This window comes from Eretmochelys imbricata, chromosome 1 (genome assembly GCF_965152235.1).
Source record: "Eretmochelys imbricata isolate rEreImb1 chromosome 1, rEreImb1.hap1, whole genome shotgun sequence".
In the NCBI taxonomy this organism is placed as follows: Eukaryota; Metazoa; Chordata; order Testudines; family Cheloniidae; genus Eretmochelys; species Eretmochelys imbricata.
In genome coordinates, this window is record NC_135572.1 from 264,569,168 (window position 1) to 264,596,903 (window position 27,736).

Genomic DNA, 27,736 nt, shown 5'->3' on the forward strand with positions numbered 1-27,736 from the left:
TGCGCATTATGTGAAGAAATACTTCCTTTTGTTTGATTTAAACCCACTGCCTATTCATTTCATTTGATGACCACTAGTTCTTGTGTTATGAGAAGTAAAACATGTCCTTATTTACCTTCTCTACACCAGTCATGATTTTATAGACCTATCATATTCCCCCCCAAAACCCCATCATCTCTTTTCCATGCTGAAAAATCCAAGTCTTATTAATCTCTCTTCATAAGGAAGCTGTTCCATACCCCTAATTATTTTTGTTGCCCTTTTCTGTACCTTTTCCAATTCCAACATATCCTCTTTGCGATGGGGTGACTAGATCTGCATGCAGCATGCAAGATGTGGGCATACCATGGATTTATATAGAGGCAGTATGATATTTTCTGTCTTATCTATCCCTTTACTAATGATTCCCAACATTGTTTGCTTTTTTGACTGCCACTGCACACTGAGATGATGTTTTCAGAGAGCTATCCCCAATGACTCCAAGATCCCTCTCTTGGGTGGTAATAGCCAATTTAGACACCATCATTTTATATGTATAGTAGGGATTATGTTTTCCAACATGCATTACTTTACATTTATCAACACTGAATTTCATCTGCCATTTTGTTGCCCAGTCACCCAGCTTTGTAACTCTTCACAGTCTGCTTTGGACTTATCTTGAGGAGTTTTGTATCGTCTGCAATTTTGCCATTGGTCCTCTTACTGTGTTTTTTAATGTGGGGTGTACATTTAAATTGAGCAGCTATTATGGTGTCTTGAAAAAGTTCCCATGCAGCTTGCAGGGATTTCACTTTTGACACTGTACCTTTTAATTTCTATTTAACTAACTTCCTCATTTTTGTGTAGTTCCCTTTCTGAAATTAAATGCTACCATGGTGACCTGCTTTGGTGTCCCCCGCCCCGGGATGTTAAATTTTGTTTTGGTCACTAACTGATAACCAAGCGATTCAGCTATATTCACCTCTTGGACCAGATCCTGTGCTCTACTTGAGACTAAATCAAGAATTGCCTCTCCTCTTATGGGTTCCAGCATTAGCTTCTCCAAGAAGCAGTCATTTAAGGTGTCAAGAAACTCTCTCTGTATCCCATCCTGAGGTGCCACGTACGCAGTCAACATGGGGATAGTTGAAATCCCTCATTATTATTGAGTTTATTTTTATAGCCTCTCTAAACTCCCTGAGCATTTCAGTCACTATCACCATCCTAGTCAGGTGGTTGATAGTATATCCCTATTGCTATATTTTTAGCAGTCAAGCATGGAATTATCAATAGAGATTCTATGGCACAGTTTGGTTCATTTAAGATTTTTACTCCATTTGATTCTACGCTTTCTTTCACATAGTGCCACTTCCACACCAGCATAACCTGTTCTGTGCTTCCGATACATTTTGTATCCTGGTACTACTGTGTCCAACTGATTATTCTCATTCCATCATTGTAATCATCCAGTCTGACCTCCTGCATAACAGACCATAGAACTTTCCTAAAATTCCTAAAGCACATCTTTTGGAAAAACTTCAACAGATCATCCTTTAGTGTTCTGAAACATTTTTAGTCAATTTCAAAACATTCAAGTTGACAGTGGCCCTTAAATTCCACATTGCAAGAGACACCAAAAGTCATTAAACTTCAGCCTAAAGCTAACATACATTTGGACTCTGATCTATAGGAGGAAATCAAGAGATACAGAACCATACAGATGGTTACCGTGGTATCCACAATGCCCAATCCAGAAACGAGGAGAGCCTCAGAACATATTATAGGTAATTTAAATATTTGCAACAAATTTGAAATACTAAAGAATTTAACCTTTTGAAATAACACCTAGAAACTAGCCAATTAGTGGGGCAGTGAGGTTCCCCACTAAGAAAGATTAGACCCTTTTCAAGACTGAACTGGACTTGTTTTCCCCAGACCTCAGTGATATTCTGCCAAGGAGCAAGGGCACAGGAACATGTTGCACTGTATGCAGGAATAGAATACCTCCTTACTTCAAAAATCTCAAAGCCGGCAATGTCAAGGATTCCTATGAAGGATGCTCCCTGCCTTTTGGTCTTATCCAGGGCCTTGTTGATGCGCATCACCAGCCAACGGAACATACGCTCATAAGTGGCTTTGGCCAGTGCCTCGATGGCAAAGTCAGCCTGAGTAGGAAGGAAACAAGAGTTATATTGTAATCCAAAACTGAATAGCTCAGTAATCTGGCACACTGGAGACTCAGGTTGAAGTCAGTGACCTGACTGGCTTAGTGAATGAGTCAGTCATTTTGCAGACTCTTCCAGATGAACAGGAGGGACTCAATAATGAATGGAGGACTTGCCATACTGGATCAGAGTCCAAATCCCAATTCCAACATCTTGCCTCTGGCAGGAGCCAATACCAGGTACTCCAAAGGGGAAATTCTGTCTAGTCCTCTCATAAAGGTCAATGACTACCATGGTGACTTTTCAGGGTTCCATAAGGGAACCATAGGTATTTGTTGAGTCTGGAGCTTGTTTTCTCAATGCCCCTCTTCCTGGAAGGTCAAATTCCCACATCAGAGGCAGAGAGTTGTATATTGAAATGGGAGGGCACCTCAAAGATGATTTATAGAATCTGATTGGTATCCTTCCTTCCCATCACCTCACTTCTAAAGAGGACATTTTTATAGCACACAGAGACCACACTGAAGTGTTCATCACAGGGCAAGTTGAGAAGTGATACTACACAGAGTGCAGGCCTGATAGCCCTTCGGCAGAGGCAGCCAGTTTCTAGGTCAATTGCCACATATAGCCAAGGTAAAGGCCTAGCATGGTCTGCTCCATTTTACAACTAAATTTCTGTACTCAGAGAAGCCACAGGGCAATTGTCAACACTGAGGGTGAGTATGAGTATCACTATCTTTGCACCTAATGTGTAGGAAATGCCATGTTACAAGCTGACTGGCCCTTTACTGGGCTAGGGAACAGATGGCTCCATTTAATTGTTACCCATTGGCCCCATCCCAGCTAGGTGCTTCTATGAAGGCCCGAGAGAACTCATCTGGGAGAGACAAGGTGCAGAAGGGTAGCTGACTTCTCTAGTAGGCTCTAGAAAAGGATAACTCTCAAACAGACAGCCTAGAGGGGGGACTGGGGATAGTTGCAACAGGAAAGCTGGCTTGCTCTTGTAACTGGCCCTGGAAGAGGGAGCAAGCCCTGAGCACCAGAGCTCTGCAGGAGAATGGGAAAGAACCGAGCCCAGGAGGGCACAAGACAAGACCCTTTTTGTTTATGTTGCACTTGGGACTATCACCTAAATGGGTTACCGGTGCCTTGCCAGGTGATGCAGAGAGACAACTGCCAGGGAGTTTCCCGGGGAAACTGGGGCAGAGCGAACAGTGCCATGGCAGGCCACAAGGAGTTACCACAGAGGCTGACTGCCATGTGCCAGCTTTGGATAAGACGTTGAGAGCCCCAAAGGGAATTCACTCCCTAGAGACAGGGAGCCATTTTCATATTTCCTTATCACAGGCCGCACAGTCAATATACATGGGAAATAAGAGCTACCTCACTCTGCTGCACCACCACCACAACCTTCTATATATTGTAGATCACAGGAGCAAAAACTAAAGCAGTTTCCACACTCAATTGCTTACATATCTGAGTCAATTAAGATGCTATCTGAGGCTATGGAAGTCTTTAGTGCATACAATAATCTTAGTACCATGTTATTACAAGGGCTCACTTACTTCTGCAGAACACATACCTGCTCTTTAGTCTGAGCTTTCTGGACATAGTCTCGTCCCACCTTGATACGAGGGCTTAAGATTCCCCTGGTGAAGTCTGTCACATTGATACCCAAAAGGTGGGATACTTTCTGAGCAGCTAGAAAGGAGAAGAGGAAGCAAAGAGATGTTCACCTTAATGCTCCTTTTGCTTCACAGGGAAATGACAAAAGGAGAAAGATATTCCTAGCAATTTATCCCTTAGAGAGAGTCAAATACCAGCATGGAATAGCTCTTAACTGAACAGGTTAACGAGACAATCAAAGAAGAGACCTAAAAACACTGGAGCGTGTTAAATTGCTTCAGGAAACACAAGGGTAAATTTTAGGTGATATTACAGGACCACTGGCCTAGTGGCACCATCAAGTTAACTGCCTGCACCCACTTTGAGGATGCATTCAAGTAGCTGAAATATATAAAAGGAATCCCAGCTAATAAGCCTATCTACACCGGCTGAATGGCCTCTTCAGGCAACTGTAATCAGTGTAAGAATGTTTCATCTGGTGTGAGAAGGTCCTCTCTCCTCTCTGGAGGGAAACCATTTGAAGTGAATTTGCTAAATTATGACAGAATGGTTGAAGGTATAATCCAAAGTCTATATTTTAAAGGTCCTCAGCAGCCTCCTGTGTACTGGCCTCTTACTATAATTCATCGATTCCAAGTCCAGAACTATGATCATCTAGTCTGACATTCTACATAACATAGGCCATAGAACTTCCCCAAATAATTCCTACTCTTTTTATTAAAGAAACATCCCATCTTGATTTAAAAGTAGTCAGTGATGGAGAATCCACCATAACCCTTGTTAAATTGTTCAAATGGTTAATTACTCTATTACATTTATGCCTTATTTCAAGTCTGAATTTGTCTAGCTTCAGCCTTCAGCCATTGGATTATATTGTACCATTCTTGCTAGCTAGAAGAGCCCATTATTAAATATTTATTCACCATGTAGTTACTTATAGACTAATCAAGTCACCCCTTAACCTTCTCTTTGTTAAGCTAAATAGATTGAGCTCCTTGAATCTATCGCTCTAATGCATGTTTTCTAATCCTTTAATAATTCTCCTGGCTCTTCTCTGAACCCTCTCCAATTTATCAACATCCTTCTTGAACTGTAAGGATCAGAAATGGACAGAGTATTCCAGGAGTGGTTGCAAACACAGAGGTAAAATAACCTCCCTTCTACTCTAGATTCCCATTTATGCATCCTAGGATCACATAAGCCCTTTTGGCAGTGGCATCACACTGGGAACTCATGTTCAGCTGATTATCCACTACGAGCCCCAAAACTTGTTCAAAGTCACCGTTTCCCCAGGATAGAGCCCCCACCATCCTGTATTCTTTGTTCCTAAATGTATATGTTTACATGTAGCCATACTACAGTGCAAATTGTTTGCTCATGCCCAGTTTACCAAACAATCCAGATTGCTCTATCAGTGAAATGTCTGCATTATTTACCACTCCCTTAATTTTTGGGACACATGCAAACTATCAGTGATGATTTTGTGTTTTTTTCTAAGTCATTGACAAAAGGTGTCAATTACTGTAGAGTCAAGAACAGATCCCTGTGGGGCACCACTAGAAAACACACCCACTTGATGATTCTCTTTTTACAATTACATTCAGACCTACCAGGTTTTCATCCATTTAATGTGCGCCATGTCAATTTTATATAGTTCTAATTTTTTTAATCAAAATGTCATGCAGTACCAAGTCAAATGCCTTACAGAAATCTAACAATATTACATCAACACCATTACCAAAACTTGTAGTCTCATCACAAAAAGATATCAAGTTAGTTTGACAGGATCTATTTTCCATAAACCCATGATGATTGGCATTAATTATATTACCCTCTTTTAATTCTTTATTAATAGAGTCACATATTAATCAAATTGCTCCATGATCTTGCCCAGGACTGATGTCAGGCTGAGAGGCCTATAATTACCCAGGTCATCCCTCATCCCATTTACCCTTTTTAAATGGAGCAATGGAGAGAAGTCTCCCAAGCATGCACTAACAAGGTGCTAATTACAGCTATTTACAGAGAGAACCCTGTAGCTAAGGTACATGTATTATTTACCCATCACCAATCTGCCCATTCAAGCCTTATCAAGCAGAATTTTAACTGAAACAGACTGTGAAGGGATATTTCCTTAAATCCTTTGAGCAAGGGGCATAATTTTGGTGGAGAATAGGTTTTATAGGTGTTCTGATACATCTGACCACAGGTGAATACTCAGATCACATGGCAATAGCATAACACAGTTTCAACTAGTTGCCATGTTCACTTCCTGTCCAACAGCACAAGAACACTGCCACATTCCTGCCCAAAGGTGGCTGCAGTTAGGCACTGAATAAAATGATTTGTACATTTATGTTTTGTTAAAGAACTTGGGCTCATTTTATAAAGTTCTGTACTTTCCAAAGGTGATCCCTTATCCCCTACATGTGTGATAAGAAGCTCTTGTAGGGAGAAGTATTGGTGGTTTTTGTGGGTGTGGTTACCTGTATTGTCTGGCATAGAGGCTTGGTCTGTGTTGCGCTCTTTCTTGAAGACTATGTTGCCAAGCTGAAGAACACCCGAGATCACTCTCAGCAGACCTTTTATAGAGCAAAGAAAGGTCAAATTTAGAAAGAATTAAAATTGCATATTAGCAACACGTGTAAGGCAGGTATGAGCAGCATGCACTGACTTTTTCCCTGATCACCTCAGGCATCAGATTAAGAGGATGAAAATTTCCACTGTGTAACAGTAATCATTGAAAGGGCAAAGCCATGCCTATATTAGGGTGTGAGCCAGTTAAGGTTGGGCAGGTCTTTGTTCTTTTCATCCAGCACACTTTCACCTCCCTAGCCCAAGTGCTATAACGTCTCCATTTGTTGGAACATACATAGCGTGGCAGACTGCAGGTATCCTGATGTCCACTGAAGTACCTGTACCACTGTGGACAACATACTGAAGCACCCCCTTAGCCCTTCAAAGAATCAGCGTCAGATGCTAGAACAGAGGGAGAATTTTCAATACGGAATACTGAGAAAAGTGTTGATCTGATGCCATCTTCATCTCAAGACTCACTGACAGTAAGTTTGTTAGTGGTACTAAATAGTTAGCTACTAACTGGTCACTACTTCCTCTTCAAGTGGTCTCCCTCTCTACCTACTATAGCACTAGGTAGTTTACAGCATGTCTGTAAACACATCCACAGTGAACAAAGCCTCTACAAAAAGAAAAGGAGTACTTGTGGCACCTTAGACTAACAAATGTATTTGAACATAAGCTTTCGTGAGCTACAGCTCACTTCATCGGATGCATGTAGCTCACGAAAGCTTATGCTCAAATAAATTGGTTAGTCTCTAAAGGTGCCACAAACACACCTTTTCTTTTTGCGAATACAGACTAACACGGCTGCTACTCTAAAGCCTCTCCTGCCAGTCCTGAAATAATATCTGTAAAGTAGCACACATGCTCCCATTGACATGACATGAAATCTGACAGCCCAGTGACTGAATCTGGAGACCTGGCACTCAAAGAGAAAGCTTATTTTTATATTGTCTCAACTAAAAATATGGTTAGTGTGTTTAGACTTTGCATTCAAACCAAATGTACTGTTCAACCAGCTGCCATATGTATGTTTCTCATAAGCCTAAAAGAACATTTAGCATATCTCACACCCGGAACAGAGAGGAAATGGCATTCCATGCACCTCTGCAAATGAGCTAATGGAACCACTTTCATTTGCCAGTAAAGATGTGCCCTACAGCATAACTTATGAAGTGGACATCAGATCTCTTTGGCCATACATTAGGTAGCCAAATCCCTAACTAGACCTCAGTGCAGAGTTGTCTTTTCACCCACACATTGGTTCCAGCCTCCTTGACAGATTTAGGAACTGGAGGAGGACTTAGTCTAAGATGAACAAAGGATACTAAATTGAGACGTTTGAAACTCTAGAGAGAAGACAAAATAACGGAGATTTGGCCAGTCTTTAGAAAGTAGATGGAGGAAAAAACACTTTCAGAAAGTGCCTTAGAAAAGGCAATCACTATGGTATCTAGATGTTGGACAATATTACTTTCTGGTTAGCAAGCTATGCAGTAAGCTGGAGAGAGGTACACTGCTTTGTGCCACTGTTCACAACTAAGTGACTCCAACCATTGGTGGAGTAGATACCCCTATGGTGATGGGCCCAAGTCACATATTGAGAAATCTAGAGTGAATGAACATCTTGCAGTACATCCCATAGAAGGCCAAGTCTTGCCTCTGGCAGACCGCAGAGAAGAGCAAATGCTAGAGATAACACCATGATAGGCACCCATTTGATAACTCAATGAGGGTTTTACAGATAAGCACTATGTATAGCACTCCAACAGATTGGGACAAGCATGGGACATGGCAGTTTGTGTAGTGACCTGCTGCATTCTGCACTAGCTGAAGTTATGCTCGTGAATTTTGAGATGGACCACTCCCATACCACCAGCAGCCAGCTTGCTTCTCAGATATCACTAATTGACTTGTGTAATTGGTATACTAGAGGCTGCCTTCCCCTCATGTGTTTTGAATAGGACCAGACTGTTCCATTCTTTTTAACCCTTTCCCATGCATTTCCAAGCCCTTCACCGGATCCATACCTATCTGCTCCTCATCTGGGATGCTCATGATTTTCATTGCCTCCAGGGTCTCCTGAAACATATCCTTGTCTTGCTGACCCGGGATCGTAACATGCCCATTTGAAAGGAATCTGTACTTGTTGTAAGGCTCCAACAGCAGATCAGCTTAAGGGGGAGGAACAGACAAGGAATGATTGTAGCCTTCATTATAGAGAACAAGCTAGCATTATTTTAGGCAGTTAAGAATGTATGCTTTCCCAAATCTACCAAAAAATGAATTACCTCCTTTGTACACGCTTCTAAGAAAGTCAGTTATAACCACCTGCCGTCTTGATTTTCACGACGACATTTGCCAGTTTCAGCTTCTTTAAAAAACACTCCCAAACATCTCCCCTCCCACCCCCGCCAAACCATCAGCATGGAAGTCAAAAATATCCAGCAGAGACAAAGACAAGACAGCTTTTGTTTTTCTGGCCTCTTTCACTAAAGCAGCAGTCCCCAAACTTTGGCGGGCCATGCCCCCCTTACCCATGTGCATGCCCCTCCTGCCACTGGGCCGTGGCTTGGGGGAGGAGACGGAAGAGAGGGGAACAGGCAGGGGTAAGGGGGCTGAGGCTGGAGCTGCATCTGGGGGTGGGTCTGGGGCCAAGAAGGGGGCCATGGCCAGGGGTCAAGACTGGGGTGGAAGGGCCAGCAGCTGGGGGCCTTTCCCCCAGCCTTGGCCCAAGTCCAGGAATGTAGCCATAGTCAGTGGCCAGGGCTGGCGCAGGGCCAGGAACGAAGCAGTGCTGAGGCTGGGGATGGAGCCAGGTGCAGGGCTGGGAGCCGGGGATGTCACTGCAGGCAGGACCGGAGCAGAGTTGGGGCAGGGAGGGGATGGGTGGCATTCCCTCCCCACCCTGGTGGGGGGCAGGGCTGGCCTGGGCCTCACTGTATCCCCGCCCCCATAATGTTCCTCCATGCCCCTCTAGGGGGGCACACCCTATACTTTGGGGACCTCTGCACTAAAGCCTCAGGGTCAGATTTTCAGAGGTATTCAGGAGCCTAAAGATGCATATAGATGCCTAGTGAGATTTTTCAAAAGCACCTAAGCAGGTTAGGTGCCTGATTACCTTTAAAGATCTGTCCCTCAGTTCTTTTCCTGTCCCCAGCAAGTGAAAACAGTCTTGCTGAGTGAACCAGGGTTTAGGTTTAGATCAGTTGTCTTACGTTTTTCTTGTAGCAGCATTTCTGTAGTTACAGCTCAGAACGCTCTTCTGCCCAGACTTTTCTCTTTCCTCCATCCCACCCCCCCGCCCTGGCACACTGCCAAAGCAGCCCCAGCAGTTCTTGGATCCTGCTTCCATTAGAAGAAGAGACTGTCCTGCAAGTGCATCCACTTTCAGGTATCCTGTTGTTTCAAATCAGTTATGGAGTTCACCACCCAGCTCTGGGAACAGTATGTTCTGCCATTAACGCTGTGCAGATGGTTATGGAGTGAGTTCTCTCCCTGCCCCCCACCTCTCCAGTCTGTCTGCCCTCTCCCACGGTGTGAGTTTAAACTGCTTTCTTAACAGGAAGGTTAGATTGAGATCTTGAGGTGTTATGCTAACAGAGCACAGGCACACCTAGTGCTGCATAGGTGCCAAATGTTATTCTGTATTTTGTTAATTGCCAAGTTTATAAGAAGATTGTTCCTGCCCTGAAGAACCTGCACTCTATTAGAGCAGACTAAACATGGGACAATAGTTCAGATAAGGAAGGGTGTGGAGACATCACTGGCAGGGGTACCAATTCAGGAAGGAAAAAAAAGTTTTAAGGAGATGATTGAAAAGAGAGGTCCTGGTCAGAAAACAGTGGGAGGCAGTTCCAGGCTTTGGAAGAGGGGAAATAATAGGGCCTAGACTGCAAGTGTGTGGAACAATCTGGCAGTTAGGGGAAAGGGACTCTAGTTACAGCACAAGGTACTCACTTTTCAGGTGCTCCCCTGCTCCAGACAATAGATAGTAGAAGATATGGAAGGTTCGCTCGTCTTTGGCTTGACGGATTGCACGTGATTTCTCCAAGAGATCTTTACAGAGTAAAGGAACAACAGAGAGACTAACAAGTAACTTCCCATTCCACTCTCATCTGAGGAAAGGAGGTTCTATTTGGTGTCAGTGCCCTTTAAATTGGTTGGCGTGACAGGCAGCTTAGTGCTCTGCATTGCCCTTTCAAAGTTTTGGGTAGTGCCATAGGCTGACAGCAACCCACCCTTCAACAACCTCAGTGGCTGATTAAGTTTAAGATGTACTTCTGGACTCCTGAGTTAATCCTCATTCCAAGGGTAGGACCAGTATGCAAGATTGAGTTGTGAATAAATAGGGGGGAAAGACACTTGCCACAGTCCTCATTTCCCCTGGTTAAAAGATGAAAGGGTCATGGATTCCCAAGTCTACTCAGCGTATCACAGCTTAAAACGCCACTTCTATCCCATAACATTAGAATTATTTCATCCAGAAGGGATTCTTGCTATAACCCCAGCATAGGTTCTGAAATGCTGTACCATTTAAATAAGATTCCCTTTTTACTTGCAGACGAAACTAGAGATCTTAACATGGATCTCTTTAGCCTAAGATGACAGGTGTTGACAGAAGTCTATGGATCCCTCTGACTTCATTGCTGTAAGGTAGCAGACACTATTTGGCTGTATATAGGTAGATAGTTAGGTATGCATGTTACCACTCCCCATAATTTATTTCCATTAAGTGGCTCCGTGGAAAGGATACAAGTCTCAATATTGGCTCCAACAATGTAGCCATTGACATCAAAGTTGATTCTTATGAACTTGCCCTGAGAAAGAGGTTAGCAGAAATATTAGTGTTATCTTATGCTATCACAGCTAGAGCAAAATGGTAAAGGTCCCAGTATAGGCCTTTCTGCTCCAAACAACATAATTACCAGCTAAGACAAGTTTTAAACAGACCACAAGCCCAGCCAGCTCAAAACACTCACTGATCATGGAGCAGTTTAACATCCTTGACACCATAAATTACTCTTATGAGAGTCAAAGGGCCATCAAATTAGATCGAATTTCAGATTGCCTAGGCATCAGGAAACATGTTAAGTTTCATTCTGAAGTGGATCCCCTCCACCTCAGTTCCAGGTGCCATAAGCAGAGACTGCATTCTAGATTGACCACCACCACAGCTCAGCCCCTCTTCAACCATTTACACTTCAATTTGGTTTCTAGTGTAGCTTCCCTGGCCCTTAGAAGCTTTCTGCTGCCCTCCAGAATTAATCCAAGACGGGACACTAATCTCTCCTTGGGAGAAAAATGAATTTGACAGACAGACAATGGCACAGGGAGTCCTGGCAAAGGTTCAATATCTTGCAGACCAGGTACTCAATCCCATCAGTACTTTATGGATAATTCACTGACAAGTGAAAACTGTGTCCCAGTTTCACTCAAGGGAAGCCAGTTACAGAAAAGTACATCCCAAGACTGCATATCAGGCACGAAAGTAAAGCAAGACTCCCACAACTCATTCAACTAGTGGCTTCTCCCTCTGGAACACTGGGGACACCAGAACTCATGCAGGATAATACTCACAAATCTCGAGGAGTTGTCATTCTTCACTGTCTTGGCATTTCCAAAAGCCTCCAGGATAGGGTTAGCCTGAAGCAACTGCCTCTCAAGCTCTCCCTAGACAGAAAACCAAAAGTGGATGAAGACAGCAGCTTTTAACACCTTCACCTAGAGGGTCCACGTTTCATCTCATCAGCTTAGCATCTATGTAAAGAAGCCACATTAGATCTTTGGCGATATTCCCCTAAACAAACATTTTAGGGTGCCACGGATTCTTCTTTTGGCAAGACTGAGTTCATTTCAGTATGTAGAAATATTTTCTCCTCCCCAGCCAGTCAGCATCAGTGCAATATTCCCCGCTTCTGGTGCTGGATTTCAGTTACCAGTAGGCAGTCCTGTTTAAGTGTCTTGCCTAAGGCACATCCCACAGGCTTTCTGGGAGCAATGAGAATGGAAAGTTCTTCCCCCAGATCACATCCACATCCCAGCAGCATCCTACTTCCCAGGTGGAAGAATAAAACAAACCTGGCTTTCAGTTGGGAGGGAGCCCTGGATTCTGCACAGGATGAGCTCACCAGTAATAGATGATCAGAATCACAAATCATTTTGGGGACAATAATCTCTGCTTGCACTGGGGCTCTCATCTCTACACAGACCAGCAAAAGCCTTCTCTGTGGGGATGCAACAAAAGGCAACTACTGGTATTTGAGTCAAACTGTTTTATCCACTGTCTTCCACTTCCACACACTCCTCCTCTCCATAGGCAACAGAGTTTTGGGGTGGAGAGACCAGCCAGAATTGCTGTCCCTACTAAGTACTCAATCTCTGGAGCATACACACATTTTCCAAAAGTCTGTAGGTGGTTACTTGAACTGACTGTCCCTTCTCTGTGCTGGAAGTAGGGAGTCCTAGGTATTTCAAAATTAGCCATAGGCAAAAAACTCTCCATCCCAGATATCAAAATTGACAACTGGGTTAAGGTTTCTCCTTTTAGTAGTGGAGACTAAGTCTTCAGGACTTCCTGATGCATGGGAATAGAGCCCAACATTTTTGCCCATGAATGCCAATCCCAGAAATCAGATTGCAGAGGGTGTGTTTACATGACAAAGTACTTTTACAGCTCCTTTAATTCTCAAAGTGCATTTACAAACATTAGTCAAGCCTCATGTTGCCTCTAGCAGTGGATAAAATAAATATTAGCCCCATTAATGATGGTAAAAATGAGGCAGAGCTATGAAGTGACTTGCCCAAGGTTAAAACCTGGAATTAGAACCCTGGCATTTCTACTTCTTATTGCTGCGTTCAGGTTACAACACTCCTTTACAAGCCTAAAGTACGGAGTCAACCATTTCTATTAGTCTGCAGAGTTACACACAGAAGACACAGCCACAACTAAGTTTTTATTCACTTTGTCACAAGTGCATATAAGATGATTTTTAATTTCAGGAAGGAACAGGCTGGGATAGCAGCCATCCGTCCCATAAGGTCACACTTGGCTGTGCGGACAAGAAAACCTCAAACTTGCTATAAAAAGTCTGTCAGTAATTTTGCATTTCTCCTGCTATTCTGACATGTGTGAGCTGCAACACCCACGCCTACTCTCCAACAGTTCCCATCCTGTCTGAGTGATCCTGCAGTGCAGTCCTAATCCTGTTTAAGACTGCAATCTGTTGCTATGGAAATGAATGATGTCACAATTTTAACATTACAACTTCACTGCAGGACTAAGGAAAGATCAAAAGACTATTTAGAAGAAAAACAGCACTTAGACTTTGGCATTAAATATATTTAATTATTCAGATAAAAATATCAAACTGGCAAGGCCAAATTTAGCTACACAAGAACTGGAAAGTGACAGTTAAGAGTCTCACAGCAACATGTGTATTGTGGGCAAGTTAATTCCTTCATGTTTTTTAACCTCAGGAATGAAGGGTGCAATTAGTGACACATGGAAGTTGGTGGAGCCAGAAGCAAGTAGAAGGGGAGGGTTAGGATAGCATGATCTAGTGGGTAAGAAGACCCACAGTAGTAGAAGGCATGTAGAAGGTCACAATGGTAAGTGGGGGTTGGGGGGGTGCACAGGGTGAGAGGAAGAGGGGAAAGGCTAAAGTTAATCAAATCAGAGATGGATCATGGGAACCAGCTCAGTAGAGTGTTGCAGTGCAGAAGGAATACCAAATCCTTTGCAGAAGCACAGTCTCAGTATGCTACTATAATGCCGCATCTGATTACAAGGTTAATGTTACCAAGAAAGCATTAGCTCCTTTCCTCACTGACGTTTAAATATGTAACCTGAACATTGACTTAGCATTAGTTTTAAGCAGAAAAAAGCATGCTTGTGATGTTGGTATTTAAGTAGCCCATGTAGGGTTTCAGGTCATACCTCATAGGAGGGAGCATTCACACCTCTGCAGCCATTGTTTGACTGAAGACTTTTTGCATGGCTCATTAGCAAGGTAGAAGCAGCCGCATACTTAGGACTATCTTTCCAATACGAAAATAAACTTTTCTAAACTACGAAACCTTACAATGTGCAGAATTCAGCAGGAACTGCTGAGATCCTGTAGTTAAGACACTGCCAACCTTTCTGTACCTACAGCTGCAGGTCCTGAGCTGATTTTTAAAGAATTTTAAAAAAAGATTCTGTGTGCATTTGAGATGGATACAACATCCCCCTTCCTCCCATGCAAACTGTTGCAGTACCAGCTTCTAGGTCTGCTAGCTCACAGTGGGAATGTGCAGCTGGGTCCTTAGCACCCCCTCTCTCCATGACTGCATATCAGTTTATGTCTTTGATGCCCACTGAAAACTCAGAATTCCTCCTCATATGCTCCCAACGTCAAAGAGATTCTTTCCAGAGGAGGAGCCATATGCAAAAAATAGGAACCTTGCCAGCCCCCTGTTTAAAAATAAAAGTCATGAGGAAAGACCCAGAAAGTCAGGAGATTAACTTAAAAATCATTCAATTTAAAAAAGTTTTGGTTTCTTATTTTCTTTCTGGTTTTTGAGCCTTTACGGCTCACAACGGCAAGCTTTTCTCTACAGCCATGAGAGCTACAAGCTTCCTTTAAAAATAGGGGGAAAAAAAGGATTCTCAAGAAACATGATTCCAGCAGCTGGAGCTTTAAAGCACCAGGCACCACATCACTCATGATAAAAAACTGCCAGAGTTGCAACATGGCATTTGCATTTCTGATTGCAAAGAAGTTATAAACTTTACTTTTGAAAATAGTACTCTCCTCTCCTATGATTTGAAACAGGTGAAGCAAGGTAGACAGCAAACATGGAATGCTTCAACCACAACTCAACTGCCCCATTCCCCAATACACAATTTGAGTAAGTGAAAACAGGGATTTTAATGGAATGCTGTATGCCCTAAATGCAGCATCACCCTGCCTAGTAGTACTTACCACCATAAATGCAGTGATTTTCTTTTTCTTTTCTTTTTTTTTTTTTTTTTTTAAGGCGGGGGGGGAATCACCTAAAACATTAATCATTGCTTTAGAATCTTTGCAGCTCAATAGAAATTGGAGGAAAGGGTCCGTCCCCACCACTGCAGCTGAGAGAAGGGCTTCAGAAAAGCTGTTTTTGTTTGAAAAAGTAGGAAAGCAGAGACTTGAGTTGTAAATTTAATCTCTTGACCAAAAGATACTAAATGCAAAAGGCTCTAGGCTACCAAATGTCACCCCATTATTGTATTGCACTGCCCATGCAGGAGATAAAGATTCATGCTACATCCTCAATCTAATGGTGCCAGCAGCAGGGCCTAATCTAGTAGCCTTGGGGGCTAGCACAAGCAGAGGCTGTAGACTTGTTCCCTTGGGTAGTGATACGTCAGGGTGGGCAAACTACGGCCCACATCCAGACTGCCAGCAGATTTAATCGATCCCTCAAGCTCCTGCTGGAGAGTGGAGTCTGGGGCTTGCCCCACTCTGATGTTCCAGTTGAGGAGCGGGACTGGGGGCCACTTGGCACGTGTGTAGCGTCGCACCACACAGTTCCCAGAAGCAGTGGCACGTCCCCCTTCTGGCTCCTACATTTAGGGGCAGCCAGGGGGCTCCACGCACGGCCCCCAGGCCAAGCGCTGCCCCCGCAGCTCCCACTGGCTGGGAACTGCGGCCAATGGGACCTGCAGGGGTGGCAACAGCAAATGGGGCAGCGTGCAGAGGCACCTGGCCGCACTGCCATGTAGAAGCCAGAGGAGGTACATGCGGCTGCTTCAGGTAAGCGCTGCCTAGAGCCTGCGCCCCAAGCCCCTGCCCCAGTCCTGATCCCCCTCCCACCCCCTTGATCCCAGTCCATAACACCCTCCTACACCCCAATCCCCTCATCCCCAGCCCCACTCCAAAGCCTGCACCCCCAACCCGAGCCCTCACCCCAACCCCCTGCCCCAGCCCGGAGTCCCCTCCTGCACCCTGAACTCCACATTTCTGGCCCCACCCCAGAGATCACCCCTCCCCAACCAAAGCCCTCAACCCCAATTTTGTGAGCATGCATGGCCCACCATACAATTTCCCTACCCAGATGTGGCCCTCAGGCCAAAAATTTGCCCACCCCGTGATAGGTGAACAGATGTCTCAAAAGTTACTATACTAATCTGTAGACAAACTGAGTTGGAATCTGGAGTCAGGCCTAGGGAGTGTGAAGGTCAGCAGGGCTGCAGAGAGGTCTCATTACCATCTAACATTAAGGAACCTGAATAGTTCTAATCCTCATTGGTAAGGCTGGTAACCAACATGGAGCCACCAGAGTTAAAAGTGAGCTGCAGGATTCCTTAAGAGAATCTTCCAAATGGAGCTTGAACTCAGAGAACTCATGTGTTAAGCCCAGCTAAAGGCTGGTTTATACCGTAACCAGATCCTTGGTCTGCTTAGATGACTGAAGTTTCACTTGAGAATAAGCAGCAGAAGAATGCTCAACTCCCAGTCCCATGATCCTTTCACTTCACTCCCCCCCCCCTCCCCCCGCAAACATACACATTCCAAGAAAAAAATATAAAAGCAAAATGTTTCTAAATACAGCTACTGACAGGCCATGGCAAAAGCTTTTGTATATCTCAAAGTCTGGCACATGGAAGCTATGTTTTTGTTTTGATTCCAGAAGCCACTCATTAGAACAGTGTGCTTACACAAACATACACATCTGCATGCAGAGAGTATCCTTTTCATATACCCTATATACAGACACAGCATTGGCTATTGTTAAGTTTCTAAGAAGAGGTTTCTACATAAAGATATTGAAGATGCACTTGGCATCTGGGTTTTGTTATAAAGCTCAGAAGTTAACTGCATTTCCCATGTGTGTAACTCTGGCTAACAAGCTCATTGTGTTGGAACATCCAGTACACTCAGGGCAGCAGCTTCCTGACCTTTCCCAGCAACTGCACCCACAGCTAACTTGCTGTGGTGAAAGGCTAGACAGCCAGTCAACTCCATCTGGTTAGGAACACCATGCACACCAGAGGCTCTATATGCAGTTCTAGGAAAGCCAGGTTCAGTTCAACTCCCCTTCACTATACAGGAACAGTTTCTCTACAGTGTACTTGGGAAGTTCTACAAGAGACCTTGAGTGCAGACTAGATGAGTGAACTTGACATAACTGCAATCTCTAATTGACAGCATCTCACAAAAGGTTATTGTGCATCATAAAATCAGAACTGTGAGTTGTCTATGGGACTGTTCTAGCTGCAGAAAGTGACACTGGTGTGAAGTGAAAAGGTGCTCAAGTCACACAATGGGACAAAATGCATTCCTGGTGCAGAACGTGCAGTAAACGTGCAGCTCACCTAAGAGGATACAACTGATGAGTTCGGTCATAATCCATCAAGGGGAGAGGGAGGGGAAAAAAATATAAGTGAGACAACTGCAAAGACCCCTTGTTCTAATGTATTTAGATACTTTTCACCCATTTAAAAGTTGTTATAGTTTCAGTCAAGTCTTCAGCTCATATCTATGAACCTCTCCAAATTGGAGAGACTGCTTATAGAACAGATTTCACAACCAGCCCCAAGATACAGGGGAGTAGAATAAAGGAGACCACATCTCCAGGGAGTGGGTCACTTAAGTTGCTTGGATTGGTCACAAATTATATGAACGAGTCAGAAGACCAATACGTGATGGTTTGTAAACTGTGCCCCTAAACACAACCACCTATGAAACCAAAACGCTCTGAAAAAAACTGCTGTATCTCCACTGAAGTCAATGGAATTATGAGGGAGAATGGCGGCCCCTGACTTGTGAGGTTTTTAAAGCTACACACAAAATTGTCATGGCTCCATAGTTCATGGTCTCCTCACTCCCCTATGCACAAGTTGGTACCTAGTGTTTTATTCAGCCAGTATTAACCAAGGTATCTCCTAGCGTACCATAGCTTGTAGGTGCTCGGCATGACAGTGCAGCATCCTTGTAGGGAACACAGGCACTTACCTGGTCTTTTTTACTCTTGTGTGAGGAAGCAACATGAGCCAAATACTGAATGACCTTCTTGGTGTTCTCTGTCTTACCAGCTCCTGATTCACCTCTGCAAAGACAGAGCCTGGGATTTATTCAAGAACAAGATGGGGAAAAATGCATTCACCTTTTTAAACCTAAAATGCTTGTCAGCTGATCAGTGCTTTTAGTTGCATTCTTGCCATTAAACATTGCTTTGAGATACCTGCCCTAACAGAGAACCTGAACACATTAAGTGAAGAGTAGAGCAACCAGTATTGTGCTCTAGTCCTATTGCTCAGCCAGTTTCTCGTGACTTTGGGGGTAGGAGGGGCGGGGAAGGAAAGAATAAAGGTAATTTTCCAGTCACTTGGCAGCCTTCACATGCAAGTGGTTGAGGAATAATGGGGGCAGGGGAGGAGGGGGGAGAAGAGAACCACGGGACAGGACACAAAGGCAATTAAGTGAATTACTTAAAAGGAATTTCCCTAAGCAAAAGAGCTGTAGTTAACTCCTTCAGAACCAGAAATTAACAGGGTTTGGGGGATCAGTCTTACTTTTAGGCTCAACAGAGGAAACTGCAGTGTTAAATAGGCACATTATTCCCTACAACCTCAGCCTAGATAGCATGAATGAGAGCACATGGCTGTTGACTGTATATACACCACTGCTACCCCAGTTCTTCCAAAGTCCTTTCCAAGCATCAATAAAGTAACATCTCCACTAAGCAGTCACCTTAAGATCACCTGTTTCCTGCTCCTTCATGCCAGAGACAATCCTTGTGCAGAAAGAGGTGAGATGTGGGCAGGGAAGGGATGCTAATGGTAGGATTTAAACAGGCAAAATGTTCCCTAGCCTCTACAGTATCATGTGACATACTGACTCCAGTAAACCCCCAATTAAGCCCTCCAGCAGGATTTTAACAAGAGCTGACAGCAAGACAAGCTGAAGAATGTAAATACTCACGTGCACAGAATGGACTGATCCTCTCGATCTGAAATAAAAGAAACACACAGAATCAGAGAGGCCAAAACTCACTTCTGCCTCCACTACAAAAGCTATTAAATTCAGAGGGTATGCTGGCACTCCCCAAAACATGGAGAGCAGAAGCCACTAAGCATCCTCATGCAAGCATCTTCAGAAGTATGACCAGTCACCTCTAAATCTTGGCATAGTTCCTCCCCTCTCCCTAAAGTCCTAAAGGTAGCACCATCATTTTAGTTTTACCTGTCCAGATGTATCTGTAGTTCAGCACAAAACAAGGTAATTGTTATTTTGCTTTTTCCAGGGTGTGAAAAGAACCCCTACTCCTGATTTGTTCCTGTGCCTCCTGAACTATTTGCTTCCAAATGCAGAATAGGCCCTGCAACTCCAATCCTGCCACAAGGCGATTACGGACATTGACCTATCCTTTAAAGCAAGGGAGGCCTAAGCATTGACTACAGCTTTAGCTGTGATGGGGATGCTAGGGTGAAAAAAATGTGGCTCAAGGTTTTTGCTTTAGCCATTTCTTATGTGGCAAGTTCAGGACTGAGGCACTGTACTTACACAAAAACCCACTGCATTAAAAGAACATTAAGGTTGCAATGTCAAATACAGGAAGTACCAGAATTAAGGTTGACCATAAACCCAAATTTGGATCCCTTGTGTATATGTACTGGGAGTATTCAATTACATGAACAAACACCATCCTCCCATCTCTCCCTCTCCATCCCACCAACACACACACAAACCCTCATTCAGTGCAGAATGGATGGTGCTCACTGAATGGGTAACTATTTAACACTTCAATATGTGGCCGCATGTATAATTTACTGCGCACCATCCAAACCCTGCATCGAATACACAACTATTAGTTTCTGCATAGGCTTTACTATGGTGTTGTCATAACATCTTAGATTTTTAAGAACATTAGTGAATTTATCTTCACAAACACCCCTATGTCCCAGCCTCTTCCCTTTCCTCTCCCCCACCCCCAGTTTCCACCTTCCTTCCCTGGCTCCTGTTCAAGGTTCCCCCTGCATCCCTACCAGTCCTATCCTCCCCTTACATGGCTCCTACCATTCTTGTCCCCATATCCACTTCCTATTATTATCTTCCCTCTCCACCCCCATTCCTGTCTCCACCCACCCTGCCCCCTCTCCCTCCCCCCCTCCCCCAGCTCCTATGCTTTCTTTTTCCCCTCCACTACCCAGTATTTAATCACTTCCCCTCCCCTGTTCCTCATTTAGGTAGCTTCCTCCTCCATGCTGGCTGGGTATCAGTAGGGGGAGACAGAGCACAGGACAGAGGGTTTCCATGCTCAGTTGGAGTCCAGTGCTATGCTGGCTCCTAGTAGCCAGCAGCAGCAATTGCAGGGAGAGTCCTAACCCAGGAATGGAAGATGCTCAGTTACTGTGGGGACAGCACTGCTACTGTGAAGTCTGGTTTCGCATGGGAGCTATGGGGATGTAGTATGCTCTGTGCAGACAGAATCTTCAAAAATTTAGCTGCCAACCAAGTCTGAGCAGGATGTGCTGAGACTTTCAGATGCTCTGAATTTATCAGAGTTCACAGAGGTCAAAAGCAGAAGGGATTATTAGATCTAGTCTTACCTTTGTATTACAGGCCATTCTGTTTCACCCTGTTACCCATATATTTAGCCCAATAACTTTTTGACTAAAACTTCCAGAAAGACATCCAGTCTTGATTTGAAGATATCAAGAAATGGAGGGAAATTTGTGGAGTCTGATATATGTTCCAATGGTTAAACAACCTGTTAAATTTGTGCCTTTATTTCTAATTTGTCTGGCTTCGGCTTCCAGACATTTGTTCTTGTTATGCCTTTCCTCAAGCAAACTAAAGTGCTCTGCAGTACCTAGTATTTTCTCCCCTTGTACACTGTAATCAAGTCATCTCTCAATTTTCGTTTTGCAAGATAAACAGACTGAGCTCTAAGTTTCACTGTAAGGCATTTTCTCCAGCCTTCAAATAGTTAGTTTGTAGCTCTTTACTGCACCCTCTCCAGTTTTTCAATATCCTTTTAAAAATTCTGACACCAGCACTCTGGTCTGTATTCCAGTACCAGTCTCACCAATGCCATACACAGAGGTTTAAAAACAAAACCAAAGAACAAAAAAATCACCTTCCTACTCCTGTTTATATATCCAAGGATCTAGCCCCTTCCTGTAAAAAGTCACCCAACGGCAAAAGGCATATCAGACACCAGGACACTCACCCCAGGCAAATTTCAGGTCCCTGCTTTAAAACATGGACATGGTAGGACTTCTTAATTAAAACTGTGGCAAGAGGGGTTTTTGTTTTTTAAACTAGTCAAAAAAATGTATTTTCCCCGATTTTGTCTTCAGACGTGACTGAACCATTTTACTGAAACTTGCCAAAAATATTTAGTGCAAGGCAGACATTGGGCATGGAAAGTCTCAGCCTAAAGGGTTTAAGTCTGGCAAAATCATAACAAAAAAGAAAATAGGGTCTTGAAATTAAGCATCTGGCAACCTTAACTATAGGTATAACTACTTATAATGAAGTGAAAAGAAAAGGAGTACTTGTGGCACCTTAGAGACTAACTAATTTATTTGAGCATAAGCTTTCGTGAGCTACACAAAAGCTTATGCTCAAATAAATTTGTTAGTCTCTAAGGTGCCACAAGTACTCCTTTGCTTTTTGCGAATACTGACTAACACAGCTGCTATTCTGAAACCTATAACGAAGTGGCAGACTTCAGTCACTGAAGACTTAAGGTATGTTCAATGTACTTCTTTAAGAAAGCCACAGCTGAATGACAGGTATAAGGACAGACCTCTAAGCAGTTCAGAAGGCCACACCCATTAAGGTCTCCAGGCGGTCAATGGATCACCAAGGTATGCACCAGGATTCTGCATGACTGGGCACTTGGAGGGTTCATCGGTGAATAACTAATGACTAATCTGCACATAGCCCCAGGTGTTGTATTCAGTAGGACAGACACCTGGCTGGTTTTGCAGCACATTCATATGTAGCTATGGCCTTTTGAAAACTTGATTAAGTGATGAGCAGCTCATTTGCTGGAAGAGCTTATTCGGGGGCTCATGTAGGAAGCCTGTTTGAGACAAAAAGGTAATATCCATATCCTTCATGATAAAACAGTGGCAAACAGCCACATAAGCCAGATGTCAAATAGAACAGAGTTGATGGACACTAGAATCAAACTTACACAAACCAAATGCCCTGGCAGACACTTTGTCTGGAGCAGCTGTTCTCAGACTGTGGGTTGGGACCCCAAAGTAGGTCATGACCCCATTTTAATGGGGTTGCCAAGGCCAGCATTAGACTCACTGGGACCCAGGGCTGAAGCCGAAGCCCGAGTGCTTTAGCTCTGGGCAGTGGGGCTCAGACTCTCCCCCCGCCCCGGGGTCATGTAGTAATTTTTGTTGTCAGAAAGGGGTTGTGGTGCAATGAAGTTTGAAAACTGCTGGTCTAGAAGAATGTTTTAGAATCTCATATGAGGGAGGGCGGTGGTGACACAGCAGCAGTCTAGTTAATATCCTCCACAGGTGGATGTTAACTAGAGTTTCTCCTTTTCACACCTTACTATAGAAATAGACATACCAGTTGGTGACCATCCAGGAAAAACCCTAGACAGTAAGGGTGAACCCTTTCAGTGCTATGTTACCCCCTCCCATTTGCTTTCCCCATGACCAGCAGCAGCTGTGAGTCACCTCCGCTTTAAGCCACTAGGAATGTACCTGCGAGTGCAGGCAAGTCACAGCAGTATGCAGACACTACCATAAAAGGAAACATTCCAGTTTGGAATCTAAGGAGAAATTCCTTCCCAGCACTGCAAAACAGCCATCACTGGGATAGCTGGAATTCTTCTAATTGTGTACGGACAGAAGACTCAAATGCTGTGCTGAACCACAAAAAGTAGGACCCCAGCAGAAGGCCAAAAAGAGTTGTTAAATTGCTACAAAAGCAGCAGCTCTTAGAAGTTTTTCCACTTTAAGAGGCACTTACTCTAAATTCCAGGATGTTACATATTCCATACAACCCTCTCATTTTTCTTGCATAACCACGGCCAAAGTCAAACTTCAGTTGCCAGAACTAGAAGCATCCATTTTCTTGGAGGCCCACCTCCCACATCTCCAAAACTGGTGGCACATGCAAGTTACTCATACTGGGTAACAACTTCCATTGCTTACTATAGGGTAATTGCCTGAAAAGCAGATTCTTTTCAAAGTCACTCCTCTGAATTACATATTTAATAAGTAAACCATTAGTCTAATTGCAGCAACAATTCTGTACTTTAGACCAGCTGGCAAAGAAATATTTCTATCTAAGCTTTATTTAGTTCTTATTACCACAGTATCAGAGTACTTACAAAGTAATCTCAAGGATCCAGAAAGTACAGTCTTCAAATTCAAGGTGTACAGTAATACTCTAAGTGCATATTACATACATTTCTTTTTTTGCCTATGCAAAAAAAGAACCATTCTTAACCTCTGTAGTCCCCAGATATCAGAGTGCGTTTAGGTTGGTTCCAGGATCTGAAAGCATTCGCACAAAAATATATCATTAAGCCAAAAGTTGATTTTTACAAGAGATGTATGTAAAAATCCTCAATGAAACATTGTACTGTGAGATAGCAAATGGACTGTGAGTTCTGGGACTGCTTTTGCATATGCTAGTACAATGGGCAAGTGGCTACAACCTCAGCTCTCAGAGCAGCAGCCATGTTAGTCTGTATTCGCAAAAAGAAAAGGGGTACTTGTGGCACCTTAGAGACTAACAAATTTATCTGAGCATAAGCTTTCGTGAGCTACACTCAGCTTCATCCGATGAAGTGAGCTGTAGCTCACGAAAGCTTATGCTCAAATAAATTTGTTAACCTCTGCTCAGGTGGTTTTGTTTTGGAGGATTTGGGGGTGTGGAGGAAGAGAAATTAGAAGGCTAGAACAGAACATTCAGTTTATGCTAAACATTTTAGTTACAGAACATCCTAAAAGGCCTTTATCACCCACTTCCTCTGCATGAGCAACTCCGATTTTGAGCCTGTACATCTCCATAAAAGGAGAAGTAATATAGCTTTCACACAATGGTGACATCATCTTTCCAGCTAAGAGGAAGTGTATCTGAAAGGCAATGGCTTGGCTTGCAATCCCCAGCCTATAGCTGACTCATTAAGGCAAAAAGCTTAACCATTGCTAGATGGTACCACCCACCTCCTAACCACTGAACATAACGTCTGGCAGAAGACAGGCCAGAGAAAATGCCTAGTCGTCTTCGTTTCCGTTACTAAATGCTCCTCTGACACTGCTGCTAGTGCATGCAGTCCAATTTAAGCAACTGACAGGCTGACCAAATGAGGGGATTGAGCTGAAGTGAGAGTGCAAGACTGATTTAGCCTTAAATGAAAAGGTTTGATCCATGAAGCACTTCAGTCCTGCACCCTCTTCACACACACCTGATTTTACCATGTAATCTTATTACAGCCTACCCCCCCCCACACACACACAGAGCAGGCTCCTTTAGGCTCTTCCCAGTGGCCTTATCTACACTTGCATTTTATTTCAAGTTTCTCCCCACAGCCACTCCATTGGTGTGAGTGTAGCAAAGCCCGACCAGTGGTATTTGAACAAGCATGCCATCTAGCCATGTTGCAAGCAGGGTTAGAAGCACTGTGATTAAAAAGCCAGCAGACAGTCTCTCTTATCACTCCAACTGGGAAAAAAATTTGGAAGTAAAATGTTCGTGTAGACAAAGTCAAAATCCAAGATCCAAAACCAGAATTAATACGAAGGTGACCCTGGACAGGGATTGCAACAGAACTTCTAGGGAAGAATGGACAAGGGAAGAATCAGCTGAAGTTAAGTCTCAGCTTCATGCTATCTGAAGCTGAAAGATTTGTACGAAAAAGTTAAATATACACAAGTTGTTCTATATATTGATGGAAACATCTAAGCTTATTTCCCCAAGACATTCTTGGGCCAGATCCCAGATCCCCTCCTCCAGCATTCCAGACCTGAATCTGGAAACAGCAAAATGGGAAAATAAAAAGGTGTCTACCTGAAATTTTAGGTTACACAAATGTTTGGGGAGTTCTGAAAGGAAAAAAATTGTATGCATGCTCCTGTGCTCATGGTGCCAATACCATATTTAGCAGAGGGGCTGACAGTCTGGGCTAAAGTGCCAGATAAACTGGCTAAAATACTTCAGCTTTGGTTTATAAGAACCAACCAAAAGGTGCGTAGTAAGCAGCACAAAGCAAATGGGTAAAGAATTTTCTATGTTCTTTGCTTGAATAGAAATGGTGTTTCAAAGCAAAAAAAGACACTTCCAAATTGGTTATGACTCCTGAGTGCAATCTGAGAGAAGACAACCCCCTATAAAAAAAAAACATTAAACTATGGAAATCAAAAGCTACATTAGCCTTATCACCCAATTCACATGTAGACACCACTGAAAAGAAACATTCTGTATGACAAGCAAGCAAAAACTTAACCATGCCTCTTGCTTTGGATTATTGTAGAGCCATGCACAAATTGCTAAAGAAATCACTAGTAGTTTTCCTTCCATTTTAGTGGGAATTTAACTGGACCCTTCCATGCTGTTAAAAAACCAAACCCACACACAACAACAACTAAAACCCACACTCAGTCTCCCATAACCCACAGTTCTGCTGCCACCTCTAGCAACTGAACGGCTATGTAGCTGGTGGAGAACCAGTTCAGATATTTACTGCATAGCAGTCGCCAAGCGTTAAGCATCCAGGGACATACAGGGGGAAGAGCTCTCTTAGGGGAGCAGACAGTTCCACACATACAAGTTTGACAAGAAGATGAAATGCTGGTTGGGTCAGTCCAGTCAAACTAAGCAAAGCCAGAAGTGTCCTGTTTACTCAAAATTTAGGAAATATGAAAACACCTGAGAGTTATAAACTAAGTAAAAAGAACAGGAGTACTTGTGGCACCTTAGAGGCTAACAAATTTGAGCATAAGCTTTTGTGGGCTAAAACCCACTTCATCGGATGCATGCAGTGGAAATTAAGTAAGAAGATTACACACACAGAACATGAAAAAACGGATGTTGCCATACACACTATAACGAATAAATAAATAAAAATAATAAAATAAAAAATAAAAAAAAATAAAAACAAATAAATTGGTTAATCTAAGGTGTCACAAGTACTCTTTCTTTTTGCAAATACAGACTAACAGGGCTGTTACTCTGAAACCAGGTGAGATCAGAGAGGTGAGCTATTATCAGCAGGAGGAAAAAACCTTTTGTAGTGAAAATCAGGATGGCCCATTTCCAACAGTTGATAAGAAGATGTGAGTAACAGTGCGGGGGGGGGGGGGGGGGAAGCATGGGGAAATAATTTTACTTTGTGTAATGACCCATCCACTCCCAGTCTCTATTCAAGCCTAATTTAATGGTGTCCAGTTTGCAAATTAATTCCAATTCAGCAGTCTCTCGTTGGAGTCTGTAATTCATGCTCAAACTCTACAGTATCAGACCAAGGGGACTTGATATTTCCTATGAAATGTGGCAACTGGGGAAGGGCCTCTGAAGAGCATCCATCTCCCTTCCCAGAGGGCGATAAGGGTGTTAATACACCGGACCCTCACTAGAACACGGGATTTGTGATCCATGTGTGGTACTGCATTAACATGGGGACCGCATTAAAATGAATTGAAATTAAACTAATTAAAATTTGGGATCCATGGCCGCGACCGCATTATATGCAAATTCACGCTATACAGACATGCGTTCTAGCGAGGGTCCGGTGTATTGAGTTTAAACACTTGTGATTCAATTAATCATCCATTTATTCAAATCCGTGGAACGGCCACTACAGTATTTTCTTGGTCTTAAACTCTAGAAGTGCCACATGTAACGTAAGAGTGACATTACTTGATCCTACAGACAGCCCCGCAACCTGAAGCAAATACTCACCAACAACCACATACCACACAACAGAACCACTAAACCAGGAACTTATCCTTGCAACAAAGCCCGTTGCCAATTGTGCCCACATATCTATTCAGGGGACACCATCACAGGGCCTAATAACATCAGCCACACTATCAGAGGCTCGTTCACCTGCACATCCACCAATGTGATTTATGCCATCATGTGCCAGCAATGCCCCTCTGCCATGTACATTGGTCAAACTGGACAGTCTCTACGTAAAAGAATAAATGGACACAAATCAGATGTCAAGAATTATAACGTTCATAAACCAGTCGGAGAACACTTCAATCTCTCTGGTCACGCAATCACAGACATGAAGGTCGCTATCTTAAAACAAAAAAACTTCAAATCCAGACTCCAGCGAGAAACTGCTGAATTGGAATTCATTTGCAAATTGGATACTATTAATTTAGGCTTAAATAGAGACTGGGAATGGCTAAGTCATTATGCAAG

The 27,736-nt window shown here is 43.4% G+C and overlaps 1 protein-coding gene across 1 annotated transcript in view; it reads right to left on the reverse strand.

Annotated features, from left to right (window-relative positions):
• Positions 1 to 27,736, reverse strand: part of MYH9 (myosin heavy chain 9) — a 97,838-nt gene that overhangs the window by 37,106 nt on the left and 32,996 nt on the right. Inside the window, exons 4-12 of the mRNA XM_077829301.1 lie at positions 19,301 to 19,328; positions 18,332 to 18,425; positions 11,931 to 12,023; positions 11,107 to 11,170; positions 10,311 to 10,409; positions 8,381 to 8,524; positions 6,257 to 6,352; positions 3,727 to 3,845; positions 1,992 to 2,144 (exon numbers count right to left, since the gene is read on the reverse strand). Coding sequence (XP_077685427.1) covers positions 1,992 to 2,144; positions 3,727 to 3,845; positions 6,257 to 6,352; positions 8,381 to 8,524; positions 10,311 to 10,409; positions 11,107 to 11,170; positions 11,931 to 12,023; positions 18,332 to 18,425; positions 19,301 to 19,328 — 890 coding nt within the window. The remainder of the gene's footprint in view (positions 1 to 1,991; positions 2,145 to 3,726; positions 3,846 to 6,256; positions 6,353 to 8,380; positions 8,525 to 10,310; positions 10,410 to 11,106; positions 11,171 to 11,930; positions 12,024 to 18,331; positions 18,426 to 19,300; positions 19,329 to 27,736) is intronic.